At 43.1% G+C, this 27,618-nt stretch overlaps 1 protein-coding gene across 1 annotated transcript in view; it reads left to right on the forward strand.

Moving 5' to 3' along the window:
- The window catches only part of abcb6b (ATP binding cassette subfamily B member 6 (LAN blood group) b), a 95,821-nt gene that overhangs the window by 35,717 nt on the left and 32,486 nt on the right, over nucleotides 1–27,618 (forward strand). Inside the window, exons 15-17 of the mRNA XM_075478603.1 lie at nucleotides 13,535–13,709; nucleotides 13,810–13,922; nucleotides 14,037–14,131. Coding sequence (XP_075334718.1) covers nucleotides 13,535–13,709; nucleotides 13,810–13,922; nucleotides 14,037–14,131 — 383 coding nt within the window. The remainder of the gene's footprint in view (nucleotides 1–13,534; nucleotides 13,710–13,809; nucleotides 13,923–14,036; nucleotides 14,132–27,618) is intronic.

Here is a 27,618-nt window from a genome sequence, read left to right on the forward strand (position 1 = left end):
GCCTGCTGCTGCGGCCTGCTGCTGCTGCGGCCTGCGGCTGCGGCCTGCTGCTGCGGCCTGCTGCTGCTGCGGCCTGCTGCTGCTGCGGCCTGCTGCTGCGGCCTGCTGCTGGTGCGGCCTGCGGCTGCGGCCTGCTGCTGCGGCCTGCTGCTGCTGCGGCCTGCGGCTGCGGCCTGCTGCTGCGGCCTGCTGCTGCGGCCCAGAATTGTGCAGCTGTAGAAGTTCTGATAAATGAGGTGGTGCAGAACCTTTTACACATTTAAAATCATTTAATAAAACCTTAAACTGAATCCTAACATGAACAGGCGGCAGCATTTTGAACGACCTGCAAACGGCACCATGCTGTCCGGTCCAGCCCAACAAACAAGGAAGTACAATAATCTAAAGGTGACCTAATAAAAGTGTGAATTAATCTTTCGAGGACATTTCCTGGGAGATGAGCTTTCGCTTTTGCCAACAGTCTGAGTTGGAAGAAGCTTGTTCTGTTCATCAAACCTAAAGTTACTCTCCGGGATAGACGCCAAGGTTCCTTCCAAAAGATGACAACGAAACTTAAAGGTGGGGTATGAGATGTTTTCTGGAGCATTTTTTATCATATTGTCTGAAAACCTCCTCACGACCTCATTGCACCCACTAAAATAGAATGTTTGGAAAAAAAACTAAATCTTTTAGTCCATTGTAGAGGGCGTAGCAAGAGGAAATGTCTGACCAATAGAAGTAATGATGAGAGTTTCTTCTATTGGATTCTGACACCCAATCAACCGTCAGCCCCCCTCCCCCCTGCGCGTTCACAGACTCGTGACTCGTTAATGTGTTTTGAAGGCGTGGTTTCGAGGGGTGGGCTGAAGGGAGAGGCAAGGTTGTGTATTTTCAAAAATATAGCTTGCAGGAACCGTTTTTCAAAGATCTCAGACCCCACCTTTAAGGGAGCCAACGGCGCTGTCCGTGAAAGTAATGACATTTCTTTAAAAGAACAGTTGCTCAAGGGTCTTAAAGTTGGTTCAAACACACCAACCTGGCAACACTGGTGAGAAAAATGCTTTGTTCACGTCAGGTGTGGGTTTGTTTTGGTGGAAAATGTTGAACTGCTCCTTTATCCTTCCACTTATAGAGATACTTACAGCTGAACGAAGGTAAAGACATCATGTTGCAGATCCCAGCAGCTGTCTCCATCACTTCTTCTCCGTCCGTCTCCATCATCCCTCGCTTCCCCTCTTTTCCTTTTCCTCAGAACTGGGCTGTGCTCCAGTAACGCTGTGAATAAATCATAGTAAAAGGTTTCTGAATAATGCAGCGACGTGTCCAGACAGCAGATGTGTTTCTGTTTCTGATTCGCCTGAAGTCTCAGTAATAAGCGAACAATAGTTCCTGCCTGTTCAGACGAGCCGGCTGGTGATGATTATGGAGACGTTTGTTAATAATTACACAGCGGGAGGCCGGTTTAATCAACACACACGACCTTTTTAATGACGGGTTCTGCTGGTGTTTGAACAGGAAGTGGTAAAGCTTCATTCGGTTGTTGCAGACGTCGTCGGGTCCTGATCATCCACCGGTCATCACTTTTATATCCTATGAGTTTGGCCTTCGAATGCCAGCAAAGAACGGCAGGTAATGCTGACGTGTGGCGAGTTTTTGGATGAGCAAAGCGCTGCCCGCTGGGGGGAAACCAGAACAGCTGCGGCAGCATTTTAAAGAATACAACAAGATGAACGGGAGGGAAGAGGGTCTTTGTTTGGTTCAGGAACACATTTCATAGATATTTCTGGTTGGTGCCGAACGTCAGTGAGAAAGAGGACGAGGAGCCCTGAGCTTACTTTCAGGACCTTTTACACAGCATCTGTTTCACACCTTGTCCCTTCATTAAATCCTCGATGTTTTCCACGTTGTACTCTGAATACTTTTTCAACTGTTAAATATATCATGAAAGCATTCAGGGAATCTGGAGGAGTTTCAGTGTAAAGGCCTCGGTATGCTCCTCCGTCGCTATCCGTCAATCCGATGTTAGCCTGATGTTAGCCTGATGTTAGCCTGATGTTAACCTGATGTTAACCTGATGTTAGCCTGATGTTAGCCTAATGTTAACCTGATGTTAGCCTGATGTTAACCTGATGTTAGCCTGATGTTAGCCTGATGTTAGCCTGATGTTAGCATAATGTTAGCCTGATGTTAACCTGATGTTAGCCTGATGTTAGCCTGATATTAGCCTAATGTTAGCCTGATGTTAGCCTGATGTTAACCTGATGTTAGCCTGATGTTAGCCTGATGTTAACCTGGTCCAGAGGCGGCGTCCACTTCTCTGGGCTCGGAGGCATCTGGGATGCGTTAGTTAGCCTGATGTTAGCCTAATGTTAGCCTGATGTTAGCCTGATGTTAACCTGATGTTAGCCTGATGTTAGCCTAATGTTAGCCTAATGTTAACCTGGTCCAGAGGCGGCGTCCACTTCTCTGGGCTCGGAGGCATCTGGGATGCGTTAGTTAGCCTGATGTTAGCCTAATGTTAGCCTGATGTTAGCCTGATGTTAACCTGATGTTAGCCTGATGTTAGCCTAATGTTAGCCTAATGTTAACCTGGTCCAGAGGCGGCGTCCAGTTCTCTGGGCTCGGAGGCATCTGGGATGCGTTAGTTAGCCTGATGTTAGCCTGATGTTAGCCTAATGTTAGCCTGATGTTAGCCTGATGTTAGCCTGATGTTAGCCTGATGTTAACCTGATGTTAGCCTGATGTTAGCCTAATGTTAGCCTGATGTTAACCTGATGTTAGCCTGATGTTAGCCTGATGTTAACCTGGTCCAGAGGCGGCGTCCACTTCTCTGGGCTCGGAGGCATCTGGGATGGGTTAGTTAGCCTGATGTTAGCCTGATGGAGCTAATGATAGAGCTAACCAGATCTTTGTTGGAAGAAACGGAGCAAAGAGCCAAAGGAGCATCCAGCCTGCTGTCGGCAGCCAGGCTCTGGGATGGGTTAGTTAGCCTGATGTTAGCCTGTTAGCCTGCAGTCCCTGCAGCCAGGCTCTGGGATGGGTTAGTTAGCCTAATGTTAGCCTGATGTTAGCCTGTTAGCCTGCTGTCAGCAGCCAGGCTCTGGGATGGGTTAGTTAGCCTAATGTTAGCCTGATGTTAGCCTGTTAGCCTGCTGTCAGCAGCCAGGCTCTGGGATGGGCTGGGCTTGGATCAGGGTGCCAATGAGCAAAGCTCATTTCCACTTCTGTGATGGCAGAAAGAAAGTTTTTCTTTTTTCTTAACAGCACCAAGTATCTCAGTGAGATGATGTGGGTGAGTCTGTGCAGCGGGCCTCCACATTAGAAGCTCTGGCTTGTATTTGGAGCGTCACACGTGGCGGCCACATGCGATTCTGCCCCCCGGTCTGCACACATGGCTGCTGCTGACGCTGTGAGTCAGCTGTGAGTCAGCTGTTTGTCAGCTGTTTGTCAGCTGTTGAGGTTTTCTCTTTCACTTTTTATGGAACACAAACTTGAGTTTTGTTTCGTTCCAGCAGGACGGATTCAGCAGATTGGTGCTGCTCACTTCTTGGTTCTTCGGTTTATTGAGCTGCACCTGTGTGTGTCTCAGAAATAAGAAGCCAGATCATCTGAACGAGTGGAGAGTCTTACAGCCGAGTCATTGTGGGCAGGCTGGGGGTGGCAAACACAAGGAAACAGGCTCTGTCCTCACTTAACCTCAAACTAAGACTAAAAGTTTCACGCTTCAGCAGAGAGACCCAGACATCCCTGTCCCCGGCCACTTCCTCCAGCTCTTCTGGGGGGACCCCGAGGCGTTCCCAGGCCAGCCGAGAGATGCCCCAGGAGGCATCCTAACCAGATGCCCCAGGAGGCATCCTAACCAGGTGCCCCAGGAGGCATCCTAACCAGGTGCCCCAGGAGGCATCCTAACCAGGTGCCCCAGGAGGCATCCTAACCAGATGCCCCAGGAGGCATCCTAACCAGATGCCCCAGGAGGCATCCTAACCAGATGCCCCAGGAGGCATCCTAACCAGGTGCCCCAGGAGGCATCCTAACCAGATGCCCCAGGAGGCATCCTAACCAGATGCCCCAGGAGGCATCCTAACCAGGTGCCCCAGGAGGCATCCTAACCAGGTGCCCCAGGAGGCATCCTAACCAGGTGCCCCAGGAGGCATCCTAACCAGATGCCCCAGGAGGCATCCTAACCAGGTGCCCCAGGAGGCATCCTAACCAGGTGCCCCAGGAGGCATCCTAACCAGGTGCCCCAGGAGGCATCCTAACCAGGTGCCCCAGGAGGCATCCTAACCAGATGCCCCAGGAGGCATCCTAACCAGGTGCCCCAGGAGGCATCCTAACCAGATGCCCCAGGAGGCGTCCTAACCAGATGCCCCAGGAGGCATCCTAACCAGATGCCCCAGGAGGCGTCCTAACCAGATGCCCCAGGAGGCATCCTAACCAGGTGCCCCAGGAGGCATCCTAACCAGGTGCCCCAGGAGGCATCCTAACCAGATGCCCGCGCCACCTCATCTGACTCCTCTCGATGCGGAGGAGCAGCGGTTCTACTCCGAGCCCCTCCCGGATGACCGAGCTTCTCACCCTATCTCTAAGGGAGAGCCCAGACACCCTGCGGAGGAAACTCATTTCGGCCGCTTGTATTCGCGATCTCGTTGTTTCGGTCCCTACCCACAGCTCGTGGCCATAGGTGAGGGTAGGATCTCGTTGTTTCGGTCCCTACCCACAGCTCGTGACCACAGGTGAGGGTAGGATCTCGTTGTTTCGGTCACTACCCACAGCTCGTGACCACAGGTGAGGGTAGGATCTCGTTGTTTCGGTCCCTACCCACAGCTCGTGACCATAGGTGAGGGTAGGATCTCGTTGTTTCGGTCCCTACCCACAGCTCGTGACCATAGGTGAGGGTAGGATCTCGTTGTTTCGGTCACTACCCACAGCTCGTGACCATAGGTGAGGGTAGGATCTCGTTGTTTCGGTCCCTACCCACAGCTCGTGACCACAGGTGAGGGTAGGATCTCGTTGTTTCGGTCCCTACCCACAGCTCGTGACCATAGGTGAGGGTAGGATCTCGTTGTTTCGGTCCCTACCCACAGCTCGTGACCATAGGTGAGGGTAGGAACTCGTTCTCTCGGTCACTACCCACAGCTCGTGACCATAGGTGAGGGTAGGAACATAGACTGACCGGTGAATGGAGAGCTTTGCCTTCTGGCTCAGCTCCTTCTTCACCACGACGGGCCGGTGCAGAGCCCGCATCACTGCAGACGCCGCACCGATCCGCCTGTCAATCTCCTGCTCCATTCGTCCCTCACTCGTGAACAAGACCCCGAGATACTTGAACTCCTCCACTTGGGGAAGGATCTCATTCCCGACCCGGAGAGGGCATTCCACCCTTTTCCGGCCGAGGACCATGGTCTCAGATTTGGAGGTGCTGATTCTCATCCCAGTCACTTCACACTCGGCTGCGAACCGCTCCAGTGAGAGCTGAAGGTCACGGCCCGACGACGCCAACAGAACCGCATCGTCCGCAAAGAGCGGAGACCCGATTCTGAGGTCGCCAAACCGGACCCCCTCAACGCCCTGGCTGCACCTAGAAATTCTGTCCATAAAAATTATGAACAGAATCGGTGACAAAGGGCAGCCCTGACGGAGTCCAACCCTCACAGGAAACATGTCCGACTTACTGCCGGCAATGCGGACCAAACTCTGACACCGGTCATACACAGTTAAACTTTAAACATACAGAAATTAAACTTAAACCAAACAAAATCAAGAGGCCACTGATGCATCATGGGGGATGTGGTTTAACGCAGGCAAAAGAAGATGAATATCCAAAATTGAATTTTTGAGCTTTCTGATGATTTATTTCAAAACACTAAAACAAACAAAAGAACAAAGAAAACCTGCTGCTCTCTCCTTTTCCCTGGTAACAAACCATCGGCCCACCCAGGTGCATGCTGGGACTCCAGGTGCCCAGTGTGACCCAATTACCAAAATATTCTAAACAAATAACTAACAAAGAATATTAGCAAAAAAATCTAATCTAAATAAAGCACTGAAATTAATCAAATGAAGTTACTCATAATTAGCTAATTAAATTTACAACTAGAACCAAAAAACTAAAATAACTTTACAAATAGCTCCTACATCAGCATCTCTGGGAACATCCGTCCCTGCACGCGACCATTAGGACGCTCTTTACCTGCCTTGGCGACCTCTGTGCCCAGCTGCCGGATTAGGGAAGTCTTCGTGGAAGTGTTCCTTACACCGCCCGGCGATATATGTCAGCAGGTCTCCATTCAGACCGAATACAACAAGAGACGGGCCCTGCTTTCCCTCCTGAGTCGAACGGTTTGTGAGGCCGAGCAGGGGCCGCGGCCCTCGGCAACTAGGGATCTTCCCGCCTCCAGATCCAGGTCTGTCCGGTAGTCTTCCTGCCACCAGATCCCAAAGACAAAGATCCCAAACACAAAGATCCCAAAGACAAAGATCCCAAACACAAAGATCCCAAACACAATGATCCCAAACACAAAGATCCCAAACATAATGATCCCAAACACAAAGATCACAATGATCCCAAACACAAAGATCACAATGATCCCAAACACAAAGATCACAAAGATCCCAAACACAAAGATCTCAAACATAATGATCCCAAACACAAAGATCCCAAACATAATGATCCCAAACACAAAGATCACAAAGACAAAGATCCCAAACATAATGATCCCAAACACAAAGATCACAAAGACAAAGATCCCAAACACAATGATCCCAAACACAAAGATCACAAAGATCCAAAACACAATGATCCCAAACACAAAGATCCCAAACACAATGATCACAATGATCCCGAACACAAAGATCCCAAACACAAAGATCCCAAACATAATGATCCCAAACACAAAGATCCCAAAGATCCAAAACACAATGATCCCAAACACAAAGATCCCAAACACAAAGATCCCAAACAGAAAGATCCCAAAGACAAAGATCCCAAACTCAATGATCCCAAACACAATGATCCCAAACACAAAGATCCCAAACATAATGATCCCAAACACAAAGATCACAAAGATCCCAAACACAAAGATCCCAAACACAGTGATCCCAAACACAGTGATCCCAAACACAAAGATCCCAAACACAAAGATCCCAAACAGAAAGATCCCAAACACAAAGATCCCAAACATAATGATCCCAAACACAAAGATCACAAAGATCCCAAACACAATGATCCCAAACACAAAGATCCCAAACACAAAGATCCCAAACATAATGATCCCAAACACAAAGATCCCAAAGATCCAAAACACAATGATCCCAAACACAAAGATCCCAAACACAAAGATCCCAAACACAAAGATCCCAAACAGAAAGATCCCAAAGACAAAGATCCCAAAGATCCCAAACACAAAGATCCCAAACACAGTGATCCCAAACACAGTGATCCCAAACACAGTGATCCCAAACAGAAAGATCCCAAACACAAAGATCCCAAACACAGTGATCCCAAACACAAAGATCCCAAACACAAAGATCCCAAACAGAAAGATCCCAAACACAAAGATCCCAAACATAATGATCCCAAACACAAAGATCACAAAGATCCCAAACACAATGATCCCAAACACAAAGATCCCAAACACAGTGATCCCAAACACAGTGATCCCAAACACAATGATCCCAAACACAAAGATCACAAAGATCCCAAACACAAAGATCACAAAGATCCCAAACACAATGATCCCAAACACAAAGATCACAAAGATCCCAAACACAATGATCCCAAACACAAAGATCACAAAGATCCCAAACACAAAGATCCCAAACAGAAAGATCCCAAACACAAAGATCCCAAACATAATGATCCCAAACACAAAGATCACAAAGATCCCAAACACAATGATCCCAAACACAAAGATCCCAAACACAAAGATCCCAAACACAATGATCCCAAACACAAAGATCACAAAGATCCCAAACACAAAGATCCCAAAGACAAAGATCCCAAAGACAAAGATCCCAAAGACAAAGATCCCAAACACAAAGATCCCAAACACAATGATCCCAAACACAGTGATCCCAAACACAATGATCCCAAACACAAAGATCACAAAGATCCCAAACACAAAGATCACAAAGATCCCAAACACAATGATCCCAAACACAAAGATCACAAAGATCCCAAACACAAAGATCACAAAGATCCCAAACACAATGATCCCAAACACAAAGATCACAAAGATCACAAACACAATGATCCCAAACACAAAGATCACAAAGATCCCAAACACAATGATCCCAAACACAAAGATCACAAAGATCCCAAACACAAAGATCCCAAACACAAAGATCCCAAACACAAAGATCCCAAACACAATGATCCCAAACACAAAGATCCCAAACACAAAGATCCCAAACATAATGATCCCAAACACAAAGATCACAAAGATCCCAAACACAATGATCCCAAACACAAAGATCCCAAACACAAAGATCCCAAACACAAAGATCCCAAACACAAAGATCCCAAACACAATGATCCCAAACACAGTGATCCCAAACACAGTGATCCCAAACACAGTGATCCCAAACACAATGATCCCAAACACAAAGATCACAAAGATCCCAAACACAAAGATCACAAAGATCCCAAACACAAAGATCACAAAGATCCCAAACACAAAGATCACAAAGATCCCAAACACAATGATCCCAAACACAAAGATCACAAAGATCCCAAACACAATGATCCCAAACACAAAGATCACAAAGATCCCAAACACAAAGATCACAAACACAAAGATCACAAAGATCCCAAACACAATGATCCCAAACACAATGATCCCAAACACAAAGATCCCAAATACAAAGATCCCAAACACAGTGATCCCAAATACAAAGATCCCAAACACAGCAGCAGATCTACAGCAGAATGTGGGAAGAAGGAAAGTTTGATCAGCAGCAGCTGTGGAAGCATGAAGGGTTCACTTAGTTTTTTCTGTGTTTTGTCTCAGTTTTTGTTCCGTAAATAACGACACAGTGTGATGTGATTCATCTGAGGCTGGATTCACTGAGTTGTAAGACCTGATGAGGACCAGAAGTTTGAATGAAAAGAGGACATACTTTCTTTTCACATAAAGTAAATGACTTTCATCCCTGCTCCTCCATCTGTCTCCTTCTAACATTTGCTGTTGGAGCTTTGCTAGCTGCCGCTATCAGAAACAGATGCCGTGTTGTGTTGCTTTCCAATGGGAAAAAAAAGAGCACAGATTAAACTGAAGGAAAGCGAGTGATTACCAGCCAAACCGGGCTGGTGCAGGAAATTTTTGTTGTTGTGGTTTCAAAGAAAAGCTTTCCTCAGGAAAGTCTCAAAGCTTTCCACCGAAACCCGGAAATTATTTCTCAAGAGGCGGATTTATGAGGATGTTTCTTCTTAAAAAGTGGAAACACGTAAGATTGTTTCATCGATCGCTGGAATATTGAAATGAACAACAGACCAAAACCGATATTTCAAACAGTCTTCGGATAAAATAGCATCTTGTCTTCTGATTCTAATCTTCACCATGTTTGCACTCATGCATCAACCTGTTTTACACCAGCCTGTAGAAGGTCCTTTCCTTCACACGTCTGTTACTCGCTCAGCAGCAACAAACTGAGCTCTGTGAATAAAGTAGGAAAAACATTTTCATGTATTCCAGCTACACAACCATAATCTAAAACATACACCACAATTTGCCCATTGTTTTTACTAAATATGTTGCTATTAGGCTGGGCGAGTTCACTCGTTATTGTTGCGTTAACTTGTTAATTATTTAAAGCCGATAAATATTTTATCGCGCATTTACGCATTTTTCTTTCTTTCTTTCTTTATTATTTTTGGGGGCTTTTGTGCCTTTAATGGAAAGTTCAGAGACAGGAAGCAGGGGGCAGAGAGAGGGGGAACGACACGCAGCACAGGGCCGTCTGATGCGGGACTCGAACCTGGGCCAGCTGTCACTCACAGGCTTTTATTCTGTAAAAGTCTGTTGCTCACAGCCTTTTAATTTGTAAAAGTCTGTCGCTCACAGGCTTTTATTTTGTAAAAGTCTGTCGCTCACAGGCTTTTATTGTGTAAAAGTCTGTTGCTCACAGGCTTTTATTTTGTAAAAGTCTGTTGCTCACAGGCTTTTATTTTGTAAAAGTCTGTCGCTCACAGGCTTTTAATTTGTAAAAGTCTGTCGCTCACAGGCTTTTATTTTGTAAAAGTCTGTCGCTCACAGGCTTTTATTGTGTAAAAGTCTGTTGCTCACAGGCTTTTATTTTGTAAAAGTCTGTCGCTCACAGGCTTTTATTGTGTAAAAGTCTGCTGCTCACAGGCTTTTATTTTGTAAAAGTCTGTCGTTCACAGGCTTTTATTCTGTAAAAGTCTGTCGTTCACAGGCTTTTATTCTGTAAAAGTCTGTCGTTCACAGGCTTTTATTATGTAAAAGTCTGTTGCTCACAGGCTTTTATTTTGTAAAAGTCTGTCGTTCACAGGCTTTTATTCTGTAAAAGTCTGTCGTTCACAGGCTTTTATTTTGTAAAAGTCTGTTGCTCACAGGCTTTTATTTTGTAAAAGTCTCTTGCTCACAGTCTTTTATTTTGTAAAAGTCTCTTGCTCACAGTCTTTTATTTTGTAAAAGTCTATTGCTCACAGGCTTTTATTTTGTAAAAGTCTGCTGCTCACAGGCTTTTATTTTGTAAAAGTCTGTTGCTCACAGTCTTTTATTTTGTAAAAGTCTCTTGCTCACAGTCTTTTATTTTGTAAAAGTCTCTTGCTCACAGTCTTTTATTTTGTAAAAGTCTGTTGCTCACAGTCTTTTATTTTGTAAAAGTCTGTCGCTCACAGGCTTTTATTTTGTAAAAGTCTGCTGCTCACAGGCTTTTATTTTGTAAAAGTCTGTTGCTCACAGGCTTTTATTCTGTAAAAGTCTGTTGCTCACAGGCTTTTATTTTGTAAAAGTCTGCTGCTGTCTGCTGTGGAACAGGAAAAGAAAGTAATCGGCGGATCCACCAAACATGGAGAAGGGTACGGAACTTTTACTCGGCCGTTTTCATGTTAAAGTTCTTCCAGACGGCGGAGTCGACAGAACCAAAGTCATCTGTAAACACTGCCAAGTTGAATTGTCTTCTCAGCGTAGTAGTTCCAGTCTAAAATATCACTTAAAGGCAAAACACACAACTGATAGCAGCAAGTCATTCAAGGAAACAGACAGTGGAGCGAGGCTTCTACATAAAAACTACAGAAAGATGCTGATGTTAAAAGTGTGTTTGCACAACAAATGTTATGGCACTTTCATTCATATGGCAGCACATTTAAAATAAAGCTAAATGCTAAAAGCTATACGCTACTTTTGGATTCATTTTTGGATTCTGCGTACAAATGAGATTAATCGTGATTAATCAGGGAAATCATGTGATTAATCAGATTAAACATGTTAATCGTTGCCCAGCCCTAGTTACTATCATAGTTAATGTCATTAAGACGGATGCAGAGAAGCAGAAAGGAGGCGAGTTTAAATGTAGAAGCCTGGAGCAGCGACAGGAATCAGTTCAGGACACCGTCTGTGACCCGGGGCAGCATGCATTATATAGTATAGACTGGATTAAACCATGCAACTTTTATGTGGATGTATGCTCCCTGGAAAGAGAAGAAGCGTTCCATCCAGCTCAACATGTCATCGGTTTGTGACAGGAAAATCCCACGTGCTGAGAAACACTCCAGCTGTTTGTACCTCACAGGCTCAGCGTGATCTGTAGAGCTGACGTGGGAAAGACTGAAAAGATCTTTCTGATTTATTTCTGCCTGGAGTGTCGTCGAACAGACGTTTTTCCAACAAAGAAGATGTTAAATAAACCAGGCTGAAATTCAAGGTAAACACAAGAAACTTGTGCTTAAGGAAAATAAAAAATGGACCAGACTCAGAGTTTAGAGCTTAGAGCTTAAGGGAAATCAGCTTCAGGCCGGCTGATTTCGGCTCGGGCAGGAGCAAAATGCATTGTGGGTAAACGCTCTGCATACAGTCTGATTGATGAGTATGCCGTTTGCAAGTATGTAGTATGTAGTATGCAGTATGCGGTTTCGAACACAGCCAATGATCACTGGCGTCCCAGAGTCACCCCCCCTAATGCCAGCCATCACTGCTCCTCACACCACAACAACCATCTTTTTTTTTTTAATGACAGCCACAAGCTACCTCAGCCTCTCACCAACTGCACACCAGTCACAGCGGGGTGGGGATACAAACCCTGGTTCAGGTAGGGGGTAGAAATAGAAGAGGTAAAGATAAGTAGGAATGGGATTCAAACCCTGGTTCGGGTAGGGGGTAATGAAAGTATAGAGGGTGCCAGAGGTGGAGGCAGGACAAGACACACTATCAGATTCAGCAGACAAACTCACCTAAACAGTCCTACAGTCCCTATAAATACCAGCAGAAACAAGGCCATACAGGCCAACTCACCTAAAATGGCCGCCTGGTTTCAAAAGGCTCACATGGGCCACACCCTCCACTTAAATATCTTCAACTTCTTCTTTGCTTTTTCAAAAGTCTGTTTACCCTAAGTGCCCCCCCTGCTGGGCCCCCAGCTGCTATTGCTTCTTCTAATCCAAATCCACTGACTGGACTTTACTGCCTCATCTGACACTTCCTTCACTATTTTCCTCACACTCTGTCCACTTACACCCAGCTCCCTCAGCAATGAGACAACAGACTTTGCAACAAATCCTCTACATACTTCCACTGGACATATCCTAACCTTCCATCCTCGCTGCTCTGCTTCTGCCCCCAACTCCATATATCTAATGGCGCGTTTCCATTAGCTCGCTTCTGCTCAGCGAGTACCTGCAACCGGGTAGACTTTTCGTGTAACCTGAGCACTGGTTCCAAGCGAGCCGAAGCATTACTAAAACGTGACATCAGTCGACTGCCTTACTGATTGGCCGATGAGTGTCGTCACTGGAAGCGTCCAAATTTTACTGCTTCAGTTTGTACTGCTACGAGATGGCTTCGCAGAGGAAATCCACTCCTTGGTCGGTCGAGGAGGTCCGGATTTGTTGCTCGGCGCCGTGTAAATGACGTCACGGAGGTTTCGCACAGCCGTGTTACGACGACCCCACCCACGTCGAGAAGGCACGAAGTGATACTCGGTTGTAATAGAAACACAACCGAACCGAGCCGTGCCGAGCTAGTGGAAATGCGCCATAAGCTTTTTCCTTTCATATGCTTCTGCTACTAATTCCTCCCAAGGAACAGTCAGCTCTATGAAACAGACTCTCATTCTACTCCTAGACCACGAGACTATATCAGGCTGTAGATTTGTAAACACCTACAACCCACTTGGAAGCTCTAATAATTATCTCCAAGGCCATTGTAAATGCTAATGGAGAAATCGTACACCCTGCCATAATACCTATTTTTAGCCTCTGCTAACCTGTTGTGAAACCTGCAGGCTGAAAAAACCAGAACCAGAACCTAACCAAACGGGTTCCCGGTTCAACACGAAGCCAGACGTAGTTCCAAAACTTTCTGCTTCTCTTCTCCAGGTGCGTCAGTCCTCTCTGAGGTCATACATCGGTGTCGTTCCCCAGGACACGGTGCTGTTCAACGACACCATCGGCAACAACATCCGCTACAGCCGGGCGTCCGCCAGCGAGCAGGAGGTCCACCGAGCCGCCGCCGCCGCCGACATCCACCGCCGGATCCTGGAGCTGCCTCAGGGTCAGGCTCCGGTGTGTGTAGATGATGGCGTGGCTTTCTGGAAGGTTTGGTGGGAAAATGGTTCAAAATAAAGGAAATGACGGTGGTGTGGCCCCTGCAGGTTATGAAACGGAGGTGGGGGAGCGAGGTCTGAAGCTCAGCGGTGGGGAGAAGCAGCGCGTGGCCATCGCTCGAACCGTCCTGAAGGAGCCTCAGATTATCCTGCTGGACGAGGTGAGGATCCGCCCAAAGACACGGGCATTTCAACCCGAAACCTCCATCAGGCTTCAGGTATCAGAGGGCAAGTACGTACTCATCCTTCTGTTCTTCATCTGTTTGCTTCTACAGGCCACGTCTTCCCTGGACACCCACACTGAGAGAAACATCCAGGCTTCCCTGGCCAAGGTCTGCACCAACAGGACGACTATCGTCATCGCACACAGGTGACAAACCTCTCTGCTTCCACCTTAAAGACTCTGTAAGCTGGCAGAACACGTATTATCTGGCATTCTTTAACACTTAAAGACTCTGTAAGCTGGCAGAACACGTATTATCTGGCATTCTTTAACACTTAAAGACTCTGTAAGCTGGCAGAACACGTATTATCTGGCATTCTTTAACACTTAAAGACTCTGTAAGCTGGCAGAACACGTATTATCTGGCATTCTTTAACACTTAAAGACTCTGTAAGCTGGCAGAACACGTATTATCTGGCATTCTTTGGTACTTAAAGACTCTGTAAGCTGGCAGAACACGTATTATCTGGCATTCTTTAACACTTAAAGACTCTGTAAGCTGGCAGAACACGTATTATCTGGCATTCTTTAACACTTAAAGACTCTGTAAGCTGGCAGAACACGTATTATCTGGCATTCTTTGGTACTTAAAGACTCTGTAAGCTGGCAGAACACGTATTATCTGGCATTCTTTAACACTTAAAGACTCTGTAAGCTGGCAGAACACATATTATCTGGCATTCTTTAACACTTAAAGACTCTGTAAGCTGGCAGAACACGTATTATCTGGCATTCTTTAACACTTAAAGACTCTGTAAGCTGGCAGAACACGTATTATCTGGCATTCTTTAACACTTAAAGACTCTGTAAGCTGGCAGAACACGTATTATCTGGCATTCTTTAACACTTAAAGACTCTGTAAGCTGGCAGAACATGTATTATCTGGCATTCTTTAACACTTAAAGACTCTGTAAGCTGGCAGAACACGTATTATCTGGCATTCTTTGGCACTTAAAGACTCTGTAAGCTGGCAGAACATGTATTATCTGGCATTCTTTAACACTTAAAGACTCTGTAAACTGGCAGAACACGTATTATCTGGCATTCTTTGGTACTTAAAGACTCTGTAAGCTGGCAGAACACGTATTATCTGGCATTCTTTAACACTTAAAGACTCTGTAAACTGGCAGAACACGTATTATCTGGCATTCTTTGGTACTTAAAGACTCTGTAAGCTGGCAGAACACGTATTATCTGGCATTCTTTGGTACTTAAAGACTCTGTAAGCTGGCAGAACACGTATTATCTGGCATTCTTTGGTACTTAAAGACTCTGTAAGGTGGCAGAACACGTATTATCTGGCATTCTTTAACACTTAAAGACTCTGTAAGCTGGCAGAACACGTATTATCTGGCATTCTTTAGCACTTAAAGACTCTGTAAGCTGGCAGAACACGTATTATCTGGCATTCTTTAACACTTAAAGACTCTGTAAGCTGGCAGAACACGTATTATCTGGCATTCTTTGGTACTTAAAGTCTCTGTAAGCTGGCAGAACACGTATTATCTGGCATTCTTTGGCACTTAAAGACTCTGTAAGGTGGCAGAACACGTATTATCTGGCATTCTTTAACACTTAAAGACTCTGTAAGCTGGCAGAACACGTATTATCTGGCATTCTTTAACACTTAAAGACTCTGTAAACTGGCAGAACACGTATTATCTGGCATTCTTTAACACTTAAAGACTCTGTAAGCTGGCAGAACACGTATTATCTGGCATTCTTTGGTACTTAAAGACTCTGTAAGCTGGCAGAACACGTATTATCTGGCATTCTTTAACACTTAAAGACTCTGTAAGCTGGCAGAACACGTATTATCTGGCATTCTTTGGTACTTAAAGACTCTGTAAGCTGGCAGAACACGTATTATCTGGCATTCTTTGGTACTTAAAGACTCTGTAAGCTGGCAGAACACGTATTATCTGGCATTCTTTAACACTTAAAGACTCTGTAAGCTGGCAGAACACGTATTATCTGGCATTCTTTGGTACTTAAAGACTCTGTAAGCTGGCAGAACACGTATTATCTGGCATTCTTTAACACTTAAAGACTCTGTAAGCTGGCAGAACACGTATTATCTGGCATTCTTTAACACTTAAAGACTCTGTAAGCTGGCAGAACACGTATTATCTGGCATTCTTTGGTACTTAAAGACTCTGTAAGCTGGCAGAACACGTATTATCTGGCATTCTTTGGCACTTAAAGACTCTGTAAGCTGGCAGAACACGTATTATCTGGCATTCTTTAACACTTAAAGACTCTGTAAGCTGGCAGAACACGTATTATCTGGCATTCTTTAACACTTAAAGACTCTGTAAGCTGGCAGAACACGTATTATCTGGCATTCTTTGGTACTTAAAGACTCTGTAAGCTGGCAGAACACGTATTATCTGGCATTCTTTAACACTTAAAGACTCTGTAAGCTGGCAGAACACGTATTATCTGGCATTCTTTGGCCCTTAAAGACTCTGTAAGCTGGCAGAACACGTATTATCTGGCATTCTTTAACACTTAAAGACTCTGTAAGCTGGCAGAACACGTATTATCTGGCATTCTTTAACACTTAAAGACTCTGTAAACTGGCAGAACACGTATTATCTGGCATTCTTTAACACTTAAAGACTCTGTAAGCTGGCAGAACACGTATTATCTGGCATTCTTTGGCCCTTAAAGACTCTGTAAGCTGGCAGAACACGTATTATCTGGCATTCTTTAACACTTAAAGACTCTGTAAGCTGGCAGAACACGTATTATCTGGCATTCTTTAACACTTAAAGACTCTGTAAACTGGCAGAACACGTATTATCTGGCATTCTTTAACACTTAAAGACTCTGTAAGCTGGCAGAACACGTATTATCTGGCATTCTTTAACACTTAAAGACTCTGTAAGCTGGCAGAACACGTATTATCTGGCATTCTTTAACACTTAAAGACTCTGTAAGCTGGCAGAACATGTATTATCTGGCATTCTTTAACACTTAAAGACTCTGTAAGCTGGCAGAACACGTATTATCTGGCATTCTTTGGCACTTAAAGACTCTGTAAGGTGGCAGAACACGTATTATCTGGCATTCTTTAACACTTAAAGACTCTGTAAGCTGGCAGAACACGTATTATCTGGCATTCTTTGGTACTTAAAGACTCTGTAAACTGGCAGAACACGTATTATCTGGCATTCTTTGGCACTTAAAGACTCTGTAAGCTGGCAGAACACGTATTATCTGGCATTCTTTAGCACTTAAAGACTCTGTAAGCTGGCAGAACACGTATTATCTGGCATTCTTTGGTACTTAAAGACTCTGTAAGCTGGCAGAACACGTATTATCTGGCATTCTTTAACACTTAAAGACTCTGTAAGCTGGCAGAACACGTATTATCTGGCATTCTTTAACACTTAAAGACTCTGTAAGCTGGCAGAACACGTATTATCTGGCATTCTTTAACACTTAAAGACTCTGTAAGCTGGCAGAACACGTATTATCTGGCATTCTTTGGCACTTAAAGACTCTGTAAACTGGCAGAACACGTATTATCTGGCATTCTTTAACACTTAAAGACTCTGTAAGCTGGCAGAACACGTATTATCTGGCATTCTTTGGCACTTAAAGACTCTGTAAGCTGGCAGAACACGTATTATCTGGCATTCTTTAACACTTAAAGACTCTGTAAGCTGGCAGAACACGTATTATCTGGCATTCTTTAACACTTAAAGACTCTGTAAGCTGGCAGAACACGTATTATCTGGCATTCTTTGGTACTTAAAGACTCTGTAAGCTGGCAGAACACGTATTATCTGGCATTCTTTAACACTTAAAGACTCTGTAAGCTGGCAGAACACGTATTATCTGGCATTCTTTAACACTTAAAGACTCTGTAAGCTGGCAGAACACGTATTATCTGGCATTCTTTAACACTTAAAGACTCTGTAAGCTGGCAGAACATGTATTATCTGGCATTCTTTAGCACTTAAAGACTCTGTAAACTGGCAGAACACGTATTATCTGGCATTCTTTAACACTTAAAGACTCTGTAAGCTGGCAGAACACGTATTATCTGGCATTCTTTAACACTTAAAGACTCTGTAAGCTGGCAGAACACGTATTATCTGGCATTCTTTAACACTTAAAGACTCTGTAAGCTGGCAGAACACGTATTATCTGGCATTCTTTAACACTTAAAGACTCTGTAAGCTGGCAGAACACGTATTATCTGGCATTCTTTGGCACTTAAAGACTCTGTAAGCTGGCAGAACACGTATTATCTGGCATTCTTTGGCACTTAAAGACTCTGTAAACTGGCAGAACACGTATTATCTGGCATTCTTTGGCACTTAAAGACTCTGTAAGCTGGCAGAACACGTATTATCTGGCATTCTTTGGCACTTAAAGACTCTGTAAGCTGGCAGAACACGTATTATCTGGCATTCTTTGGTACTTAAAGACTCTGTAAGCTGGCAGAACACGCATTATCTGGCATTCTTTGGTACTTAAAGACTCTGTAAGCTGGCAGAACACGTATTATCTGGCATTCTTTGGTACTTAAAGACTCTGTAAGCTGGCAGAACACGTATTATCTGGCATTCTTTAGCACTTATAGACTCTGTAAGCTGGCAGAACATGTATTATCTGGCATTCTTTGGTACTTAAAGACTCTGTAAGCTGGCAGAACACGTATTATCTGGCATTCTTTGGCACTTAAAGACTCTGTAAGCTGGCAGAACACGTATTATCTGGCATTCTTTAGCACTTATAGACTCTGTAAGCTGGCAGAACACGTATTATCTGGCATTCTTTAGCACTTATAGACTCTGTAAGCTGGCAGAACACGTATTATCTGGCATTCTTTGGCACTTAAAGACTCTGTAAGCTGGCAGAACACGTATTATCTGGCATTCTTTAACACTTAAAGACTCTGTAAGCTGGCAGAACACGTATTATCTGGCATTCTTTGGCACTTAAAGACTCTGTAAGCTGGCAGAACACGTATTATCTGGCATTCTTTAACACTTAAAGACTCTGTAAGCTGGCAGAACACGTATTATCTGGCATTCTTTAACACTTAAAGACTCTGTAAACTGGCAGAACACGTATTATCTGGCATTCTTTAACACTTAAAGACTCTGTAAGCTGGCAGAACACGTATTATCTGGCATTCTTTAGCACTTAAAGACTCTGTAAGCTGGCAGAACACGTATTATCTGGCATTCTTTAGCACTTAAAGACTCTGTAAGCTGGCAGAACACGTATTATCTGGCATTCTTTAACACTTAAAGACTCTGTAAGCTGGCAGAACATATATTATCTGGCATTCTTTAACACTTAAAGACTCTGTAAGCTGGCAGAACACGTATTATCTGGCATTCTTTAACACTTAAAGACTCTGTAAGCTGGCAGAACACGTATTATCTGGCATTCTTTAACACTTAAAGACTCTGTAAACTGGCAGAACACGTATTATCTGGCATTCTTTGGTACTTAAAGACTCTGTAAGCTGGCAGAACACGTATTATCTGGCATTCTTTAACACTTAAAGACTCTGTAAGCTGGCAGAACACGTATTATCTGGCATTCTTTAACACTTAAAGACTCTGTAAGCTGGCAGAACACGTATTATCTGGCATTCTTTGGTACTTAAAGACTCTGTAAGCTGGCAGAACACGTATTATCTGGCATTCTTTAACACTTAAAGACTCTGTAAGCTGGCAGAACACGTATTATCTGGCATTCTTTAGCACTTAAAGACTCTGTAAGCTGGCAGAACACGTATTATCTGGCATTCTTTAACACTTAAAGACTCTGTAAGCTGGCAGAACACGTATTATCTGGCATTCTTTAACACTTAAAGACTCTGTAAGCTGGCAGAACACGTATTATCTGGCATTCTTTGGTACTTAAAGTCTCTGTAAGCTGGCAGAACACGTATTATCTGGCATTCTTTGGCACTTAAAGACTCTGTAAGGTGGCAGAACACGTATTATCTGGCATTCTTTAACACTTAAAGACTCTGTAAGGTGGCAGAACACGTATTATCTGGCATTCTTTAACACTTAAAGACTCTGTAAGCTGGCAGAACACGTATTATCTGGCATTCTTTAACACTTAAAGACTCTGTAAGCTGGCAGAACACGTATTATCTGGCATTCTTTAACACTTAAAGACTCTGTAAACTGGCAGAACACGTATTATCTGGCATTCTTTAACACTTAAAGACTCTGTAAGCTGGCAGAACACGTATTATCTGGCATTCTTTGGCACTTAAAGACTCTGTAAGCTGGCAGAACACGTATTATCTGGCATTCTTTGGTACTTAAAGACTCTGTAAGCTGGCAGAACACGTATTATCTGGCATTCTTTAACACTTAAAGACTCTGTAAGCTGGCAGAACACGTATTATCTGGCATTCTTTAACACTTAAAGACTCTGTAAGCTGGCAGAACACGTATTATCTGGCATTCTTTAGCACTTAAAGACTCTGTAAGCTGGCAGAACACGTATTATCTGGCATTCTTTAACACTTAAAGACTCTGTAAGCTGGCAGAACACGTATTATCTGGCATTCTTTGGCACTTAAAGACTCTGTAAGCTGGCAGAACACGTATTATCTGGCATTCTTTAGCACTTAAAGACTCTGTAAGCTGGCAGAACACGTATTATCTGGCATTCTTTGGTACTTAAAGACTCTGTAAGCTGGCAGAACACGTATTATCTGGCATTCTTTAACACTTAAAGACTCTGTAAGCTGGCAGAACACGTATTATCTGGCATTCTTTAGCACTTAAAGACTCTGTAAGCTGGCAGAACACGTATTATCTGGCATTCTTTGGTACTTAAAGACTCTGTAAGCTGGCAGAACACGTATTATCTGGCATTCTTTAACACTTAAAGACTCTGTAAGCTGGCAGAACACGTATTATCTGGCATTCTTTGGTACTTAAAGACTCTGTAAGCTGGCAGAACACGTATTATCTGGCATTCTTTAACACTTAAAGACTCTGTAAGCTGGCAGAACACGTATTATCTGGCATTCTTTAGCACTTAAAGACTCTGTAAGCTGGCAGAACACGTATTATCTGGCATTCTTTAACACTTAAAGACTCTGTAAGCTGGCAGAACACGTATTATCTGGCATTCTTTAACACTTAAAGACTCTGTAAGCTGGCAGAACACGTATTATCTGGCATTCTTTAACACTTAAAGACTCTGTAAGCTGGCAGAACACGTATTATCTGGCATTCTTTGGCACTTAAAGACTCTGTAAGCTGGCAGAACACGTATTATCTGGCATTCTTTAACACTTAAAGACTCTGTAAGCTGGCAGAACACGTATTATCTGGCATTCTTTAACACTTAAAGACTCTGTAAGCTGGCAGAACACGTATTATCTGGCATTCTTTAACACTTAAAGACTCTGTAAGCTGGCAGAACACGTATTATCTGGCATTCTTTGGTACTTAAAGACTCTGTAAGCTGGCAGAACACGTATTATCTGGCATTCTTTAACACTTAAAGACTCTGTAAGCTGGCAGAACACGTATTATCTGGCATTCTTTGGCCCTTAAAGACTCTGTAAGCTGGCAGAACACGTATTATCTGGCATTCTTTAACACTTAAAGACTCTGTAAACTGGCAGAACACGTATTATCTGGCATTCTTTAACACTTAAAGACTCTGTAAGCTGGCAGAACACGTATTATCTGGCATTCTTTAACACTTAAAGACTCTGTAAGCTGGCAGAACACGTATTATCTGGCATTCTTTAACACTTAAAGACTCTGTAAGCTGGCAGAACATGTATTATCTGGCATTCTTTAGCACTTAAAGACTCTGTAAGCTGGCAGAACACGTATTATCTGGCATTCTTTAACACTTAAAGACTCTGTAAGCTGGCAGAACACGTATTATCTGGCATTCTTTAACACTTAAAGACTCTGTAAGCTGGCAGAACACGTATTATCTGGCATTCTTTAACACTTAAAGACTCTGTAAGCTGGCAGAACACGTATTATCTGGCATTCTTTGGTACTTAAAGACTCTGTAAACTGGCAGAACACGTATTATCTGGCATTCTTTGGTACTTAAAGACTCTGTAAGCTGGCAGAATACGTATTATCTGGCATTCTTTAACACTTAAAGACTCTGTAAGCTGGCAGAACACGTATTATCTGGCATTCTTTGGTACTTAAAGACTCTGTAAGCTGGCAGAACACGTATTATCTGGCATTCTTTGGTACTTAAAGACTCTGTAAGCTGGCAGAATACGTATTATCTGGCATTCTTTAACACTTAAAGACTCTGTAAGCTGGCAGAACACGTATTATCTGGCATTCTTTAACACTTAAAGACTCTGTAAGCTGGCAGAACACGTATTATCTGGCATTCTTTAACACTTAAAGACTCTGTAAGCTGGCAGAACACGTATTATCTGGCATTCTTTGGCACTTAAAGACTCTGTAAACTGGCAGAACACGTATTATCTGGCATTCTTTAACACTTAAAGACTCTGTAAACTGGCAGAACACGTATTATCTGGCATTCTTTGGCACTTAAAGACTCTGTAAGCTGGCAGAACACGTATTATCTGGCATTCTTTAACACTTAAAGACTCTGTAAGCTGGCAGAACACGTATTATCTGGCATTCTTTAACACTTAAAGACTCTGTAAGCTGGCAGAACACGTATTATCTGGCATTCTTTGGTACTTAAAGACTCTGTAAGCTGGCAGAACACGTATTATCTGGCATTCTTTAACACTTAAAGACTCTGTAAGCTGGCAGAACACGTATTATCTGGCATTCTTTAACACTTAAAGACTCTGTAAGCTGGCAGAACACGTATTATCTGGCATTCTTTAGCACTTAAAGACTCTGTAAGCTGGCAGAACACGTATTATCTGGCATTCTTTGGTACTTAAAGACTCTGTAAGCTGGCAGAACACGTATTATCTGGCATTCTTTGGCACTTAAAGACTCTGTAAGCTGGCAGAACACGTATTATCTGGCATTCTTTAACACTTAAAGACTCTGTAAGCTGGCAGAACACGTATTATCTGGCATTCTTTAACACTTAAAGACTCTGTAAGCTGGCAGAACACGTATTATCTGGCATTCTTTGGCACTTAAAGACTCTGTAAGCTGGCAGAACATGTATTATCTGGCATTCTTTGGTACTTAAAGACTCTGTAAGCTGGCAGAACACGTATTATCTGGCATTCTTTAACACTTAAAGACTCTGTAAGCTGGCAGAACACGTATTATCTGGCATTCTTTGGCACTTAAAGACTCTGTAAGCTGGCAGAACACGTATTATCTGGCATTCTTTAACACTTAAAGACTCTGTAAACTGGCAGAACACGTATTATCTGGCATTCTTTAACACTTAAAGACTCTGTAAGCTGGCAGAACACGTATTATCTGGCATTCTTTGGTACTTAAAGACTCTGTAAGCTGGCAGAACACGTATTATCTGGCATTCTTTAACACTTAAAGACTCTGTAAGCTGGCAGAACACGTATTATCTGGCATTCTTTAGCACTTAAAGACTCTGTAAGCTGGCAGAACACGTATTATCTGGCATTCTTTAACACTTAAAGACTCTGTAAGCTGGCAGAACACGTATTATCTGGCATTCTTTAGCACTTAAAGACTCTGTAAGCTGGCAGAACACGTATTATCTGGCATTCTTTAACACTTAAAGACTCTGTAAGCTGGCAGAACACGTATTATCTGGCATTCTTTGGTACTTAAAGACTCTGTAAGCTGGCAGAACACGTATTATCTGGCATTCTTTGGCACTTAAAGACTCTGTAAGCTGGCAGAACACGTATTATCTGGCATTCTTTAACACTTAAAGACTCTGTAAGCTGGCAGAACACGTATTATCTGGCATTCTTTAACACTTAAAGACTCTGTAAGCTGGCAGAACACGTATTATCTGGCATTCTTTAACACTTAAAGACTCTGTAAGCTGGCAGAACACGTATTATCTGGCATTCTTTGGTACTTAAAGACTCTGTAAGCTGGCAGAACACGTATTATCTGGCATTCTTTAACACTTAAAGACTCTGTAAGCTGGCAGAACACGTATTATCTGGCATTCTTTGGCCCTTAAAGACTCTGTAAGCTGGCAGAACACGTATTATCTGGCATTCTTTAACACTTAAAGACTCTGTAAACTGGCAGAACACGTATTATCTGGCATTCTTTAACACTTAAAGACTCTGTAAGCTGGCAGAACACGTATTATCTGGCATTCTTTAACACTTAAAGACTCTGTAAGCTGGCAGAACATGTATTATCTGGCATTCTTTAACACTTAAAGACTCTGTAAGCTGGCAGAACACGTATTATCTGGCATTCTTTGGCACTTAAAGACTCTGTAAGGTGGCAGAACACGTATTATCTGGCATTCTTTAACACTTAAAGACTCTGTAAGCTGGCAGAACACGTATTATCTGGCATTCTTTGGTACTTAAAGACTCTGTAAACTGGCAGAACACGTATTATCTGGCATTCTTTGGCACTTAAAGACTCTGTAAGCTGGCAGAACACGTATTATCTGGCATTCTTTAGCACTTAAAGACTCTGTAAGCTGGCAGAACACGTATTATCTGGCATTCTTTGGTACTTAAAGACTCTGTAAGCTGGCAGAACACGTATTATCTGGCATTCTTTGGTACTTAAAGACTCTGTAAGCTGGCAGAACACGTATTATCTGGCATTCTTTAACACTTAAAGACTCTGTAAGCTGGCAGAACACGTATTATCTGGCATTCTTTGGCACTTAAAGACTCTGTAAGCTGGCAGAACACGTATTATCTGGCATTCTTTAACACTTAAAGACTCTGTAAGCTGGCAGAACACGTATTATCTGGCATTCTTTAACACTTAAAGACTCTGTAAGCTGGCAGAACACGTATTATCTGGCATTCTTTGGTACTTAAAGACTCTGTAAGCTGGCAGAACACGTATTATCTGGCATTCTTTAACACTTAAAGACTCTGTAAGCTGGCAGAACACGTATTATCTGGCATTCTTTAACACTTAAAGACTCTGTAAGGTGGCAGAACACGTATTATCTGGCATTCTTTAACACTTAAAGACTCTGTAAGCTGGCAGAACACGTATTATCTGGCATTCTTTAACACTTAAAGACTCTGTAAGCTGGCAGAACACGTATTATCTGGCATTCTTTAACACTTAAAGACTCTGTAAGCTGGCAGAACACGTATTATCTGGCATTCTTTAACACTTAAAGACTCTGTAAGCTGGCAGAACACGTATTATCTGGCATTCTTTGGCACTTAAAGACTCTGTAAGCTGGCAGAACACGTATTATCTGGCATTCTTTAACACTTAAAGACTCTGTAAGCTGGCAGAACACGTATTATCTGGCATTCTTTAGCACTTAAAGACTCTGTAAACTGGCAGAACACGTATTATCTGGCATTCTTTGGCACTTAAAGACTCTGTAAGCTGGCAGAACACGTATTATCTGGCATTCTTTAACACTTAAAGACTCTGTAAGCTGGCAGAACACGTATTATCTGGCATTCTTTAACACTTAAAGACTCTGTAAGCTGGCAGAACACGTATTATCTGGCATTCTTTGGCACTTAAAGACTCTGTAAGCTGGCAGAACACGTATTATCTGGCATTCTTTGGCACTTAAAGACTCTGTAAGCTGGCAGAACACGTATTATCTGGCATTCTTTGGTACTTAAAGACTCTGTAAGCTGGCAGAACACGCATTATCTGGCATTCTTTGGTACTTAAAGACTCTGTAAGCTGGCAGAACACGTATTATCTGGCATTCTTTGGTACTTAAAGACTCTGTAAGCTGGCAGAACACGTATTATCTGGCATTCTTTAGCACTTATAGACTCTGTAAGCTGGCAGAACACGTATTATCTGGCATTCTTTAACACTTAAAGACTCTGTAAGCTGGCAGAACACGTATTATCTGGCATTCTTTAACACTTAAAGACTCTGTAAACTGGCAGAACACGTATTATCTGGCATTCTTTAACACTTAAAGACTCTGTAAGCTGGCAGAACACGTATTATCTGGCATTCTTTAACACTTAAAGACTCTGTAAGCTGGCAGAACATGTATTATCTGGCATTCTTTAACACTTAAAGACTCTGTAAGCTGGCAGAACACGTATTATCTGGCATTCTTTGGCACTTAAAGACTCTGTAAGGTGGCAGAACACGTATTATCTGGCATTCTTTAACACTTAAAGACTCTGTAAGCTGGCAGAACACGTATTATCTGGCATTCTTTGGTACTTAAAGACTCTGTAAACTGGCAGAACACGTATTATCTGGCATTCTTTGGCACTTAAAGACTCTGTAAGCTGGCAGAACACGTATTATCTGGCATTCTTTAGCACTTAAAGACTCTGTAAGCTGGCAGAACACGTATTATCTGGCATTCTTTGGTACTTAAAGACTCTGTAAGCTGGCAGAACACGTATTATCTGGCATTCTTTGGTACTTAAAGACTCTGTAAGCTGGCAGAACACGTATTATCTGGCATTCTTTAACACTTAAAGACTCTGTAAGCTGGCAGAACACGTATTATCTGGCATTCTTTGGCACTTAAAGACTCTGTAAGCTGGCAGAACACGTATTATCTGGCATTCTTTAACACTTAAAGACTCTGTAAGCTGGCAGAACACGTATTATCTGGCATTCTTTAACACTTAAAGACTCTGTAAGCTGGCAGAACACGTATTATCTGGCATTCTTTGGTACTTAAAGACTCTGTAAGCTGGCAGAACACGTATTATCTGGCATTCTTTAACACTTAAAGACTCTGTAAGCTGGCAGAACACGTATTATCTGGCATTCTTTAACACTTAAAGACTCTGTAAGGTGGCAGAACACGTATTATCTGGCATTCTTTAACACTTAAAGACTCTGTAAGCTGGCAGAACACGTATTATCTGGCATTCTTTAACACTTAAAGACTCTGTAAGCTGGCAGAACACGTATTATCTGGCATTCTTTAACACTTAAAGACTCTGTAAGCTGGCAGAACACGTATTATCTGGCATTCTTTAACACTTAAAGACTCTGTAAGCTGGCAGAACACGTATTATCTGGCATTCTTTGGCACTTAAAGACTCTGTAAGCTGGCAGAACACGTATTATCTGGCATTCTTTAACACTTAAAGACTCTGTAAGCTGGCAGAACACGTATTATCTGGCATTCTTTAGCACTTAAAGACTCTGTAAACTGGCAGAACACGTATTATCTGGCATTCTTTGGCACTTAAAGACTCTGTAAGCTGGCAGAACACGTATTATCTGGCATTCTTTAACACTTAAAGACTCTGTAAGCTGGCAGAACACGTATTATCTGGCATTCTTTAACACTTAAAGACTCTGTAAGCTGGCAGAACACGTATTATCTGGCATTCTTTGGCACTTAAAGACTCTGTAAGCTGGCAGAACACGTATTATCTGGCATTCTTTGGCACTTAAAGACTCTGTAAGCTGGCAGAACACGTATTATCTGGCATTCTTTGGTACTTAAAGACTCTGTAAGCTGGCAGAACACGCATTATCTGGCATTCTTTGGTACTTAAAGACTCTGTAAGCTGGCAGAACACGTATTATCTGGCATTCTTT

Source organism: Odontesthes bonariensis, chromosome 12 (genome assembly GCF_027942865.1).
Source record: "Odontesthes bonariensis isolate fOdoBon6 chromosome 12, fOdoBon6.hap1, whole genome shotgun sequence".
Taxonomy (NCBI): Eukaryota; Metazoa; Chordata; class Actinopteri; order Atheriniformes; family Atherinopsidae; genus Odontesthes; species Odontesthes bonariensis.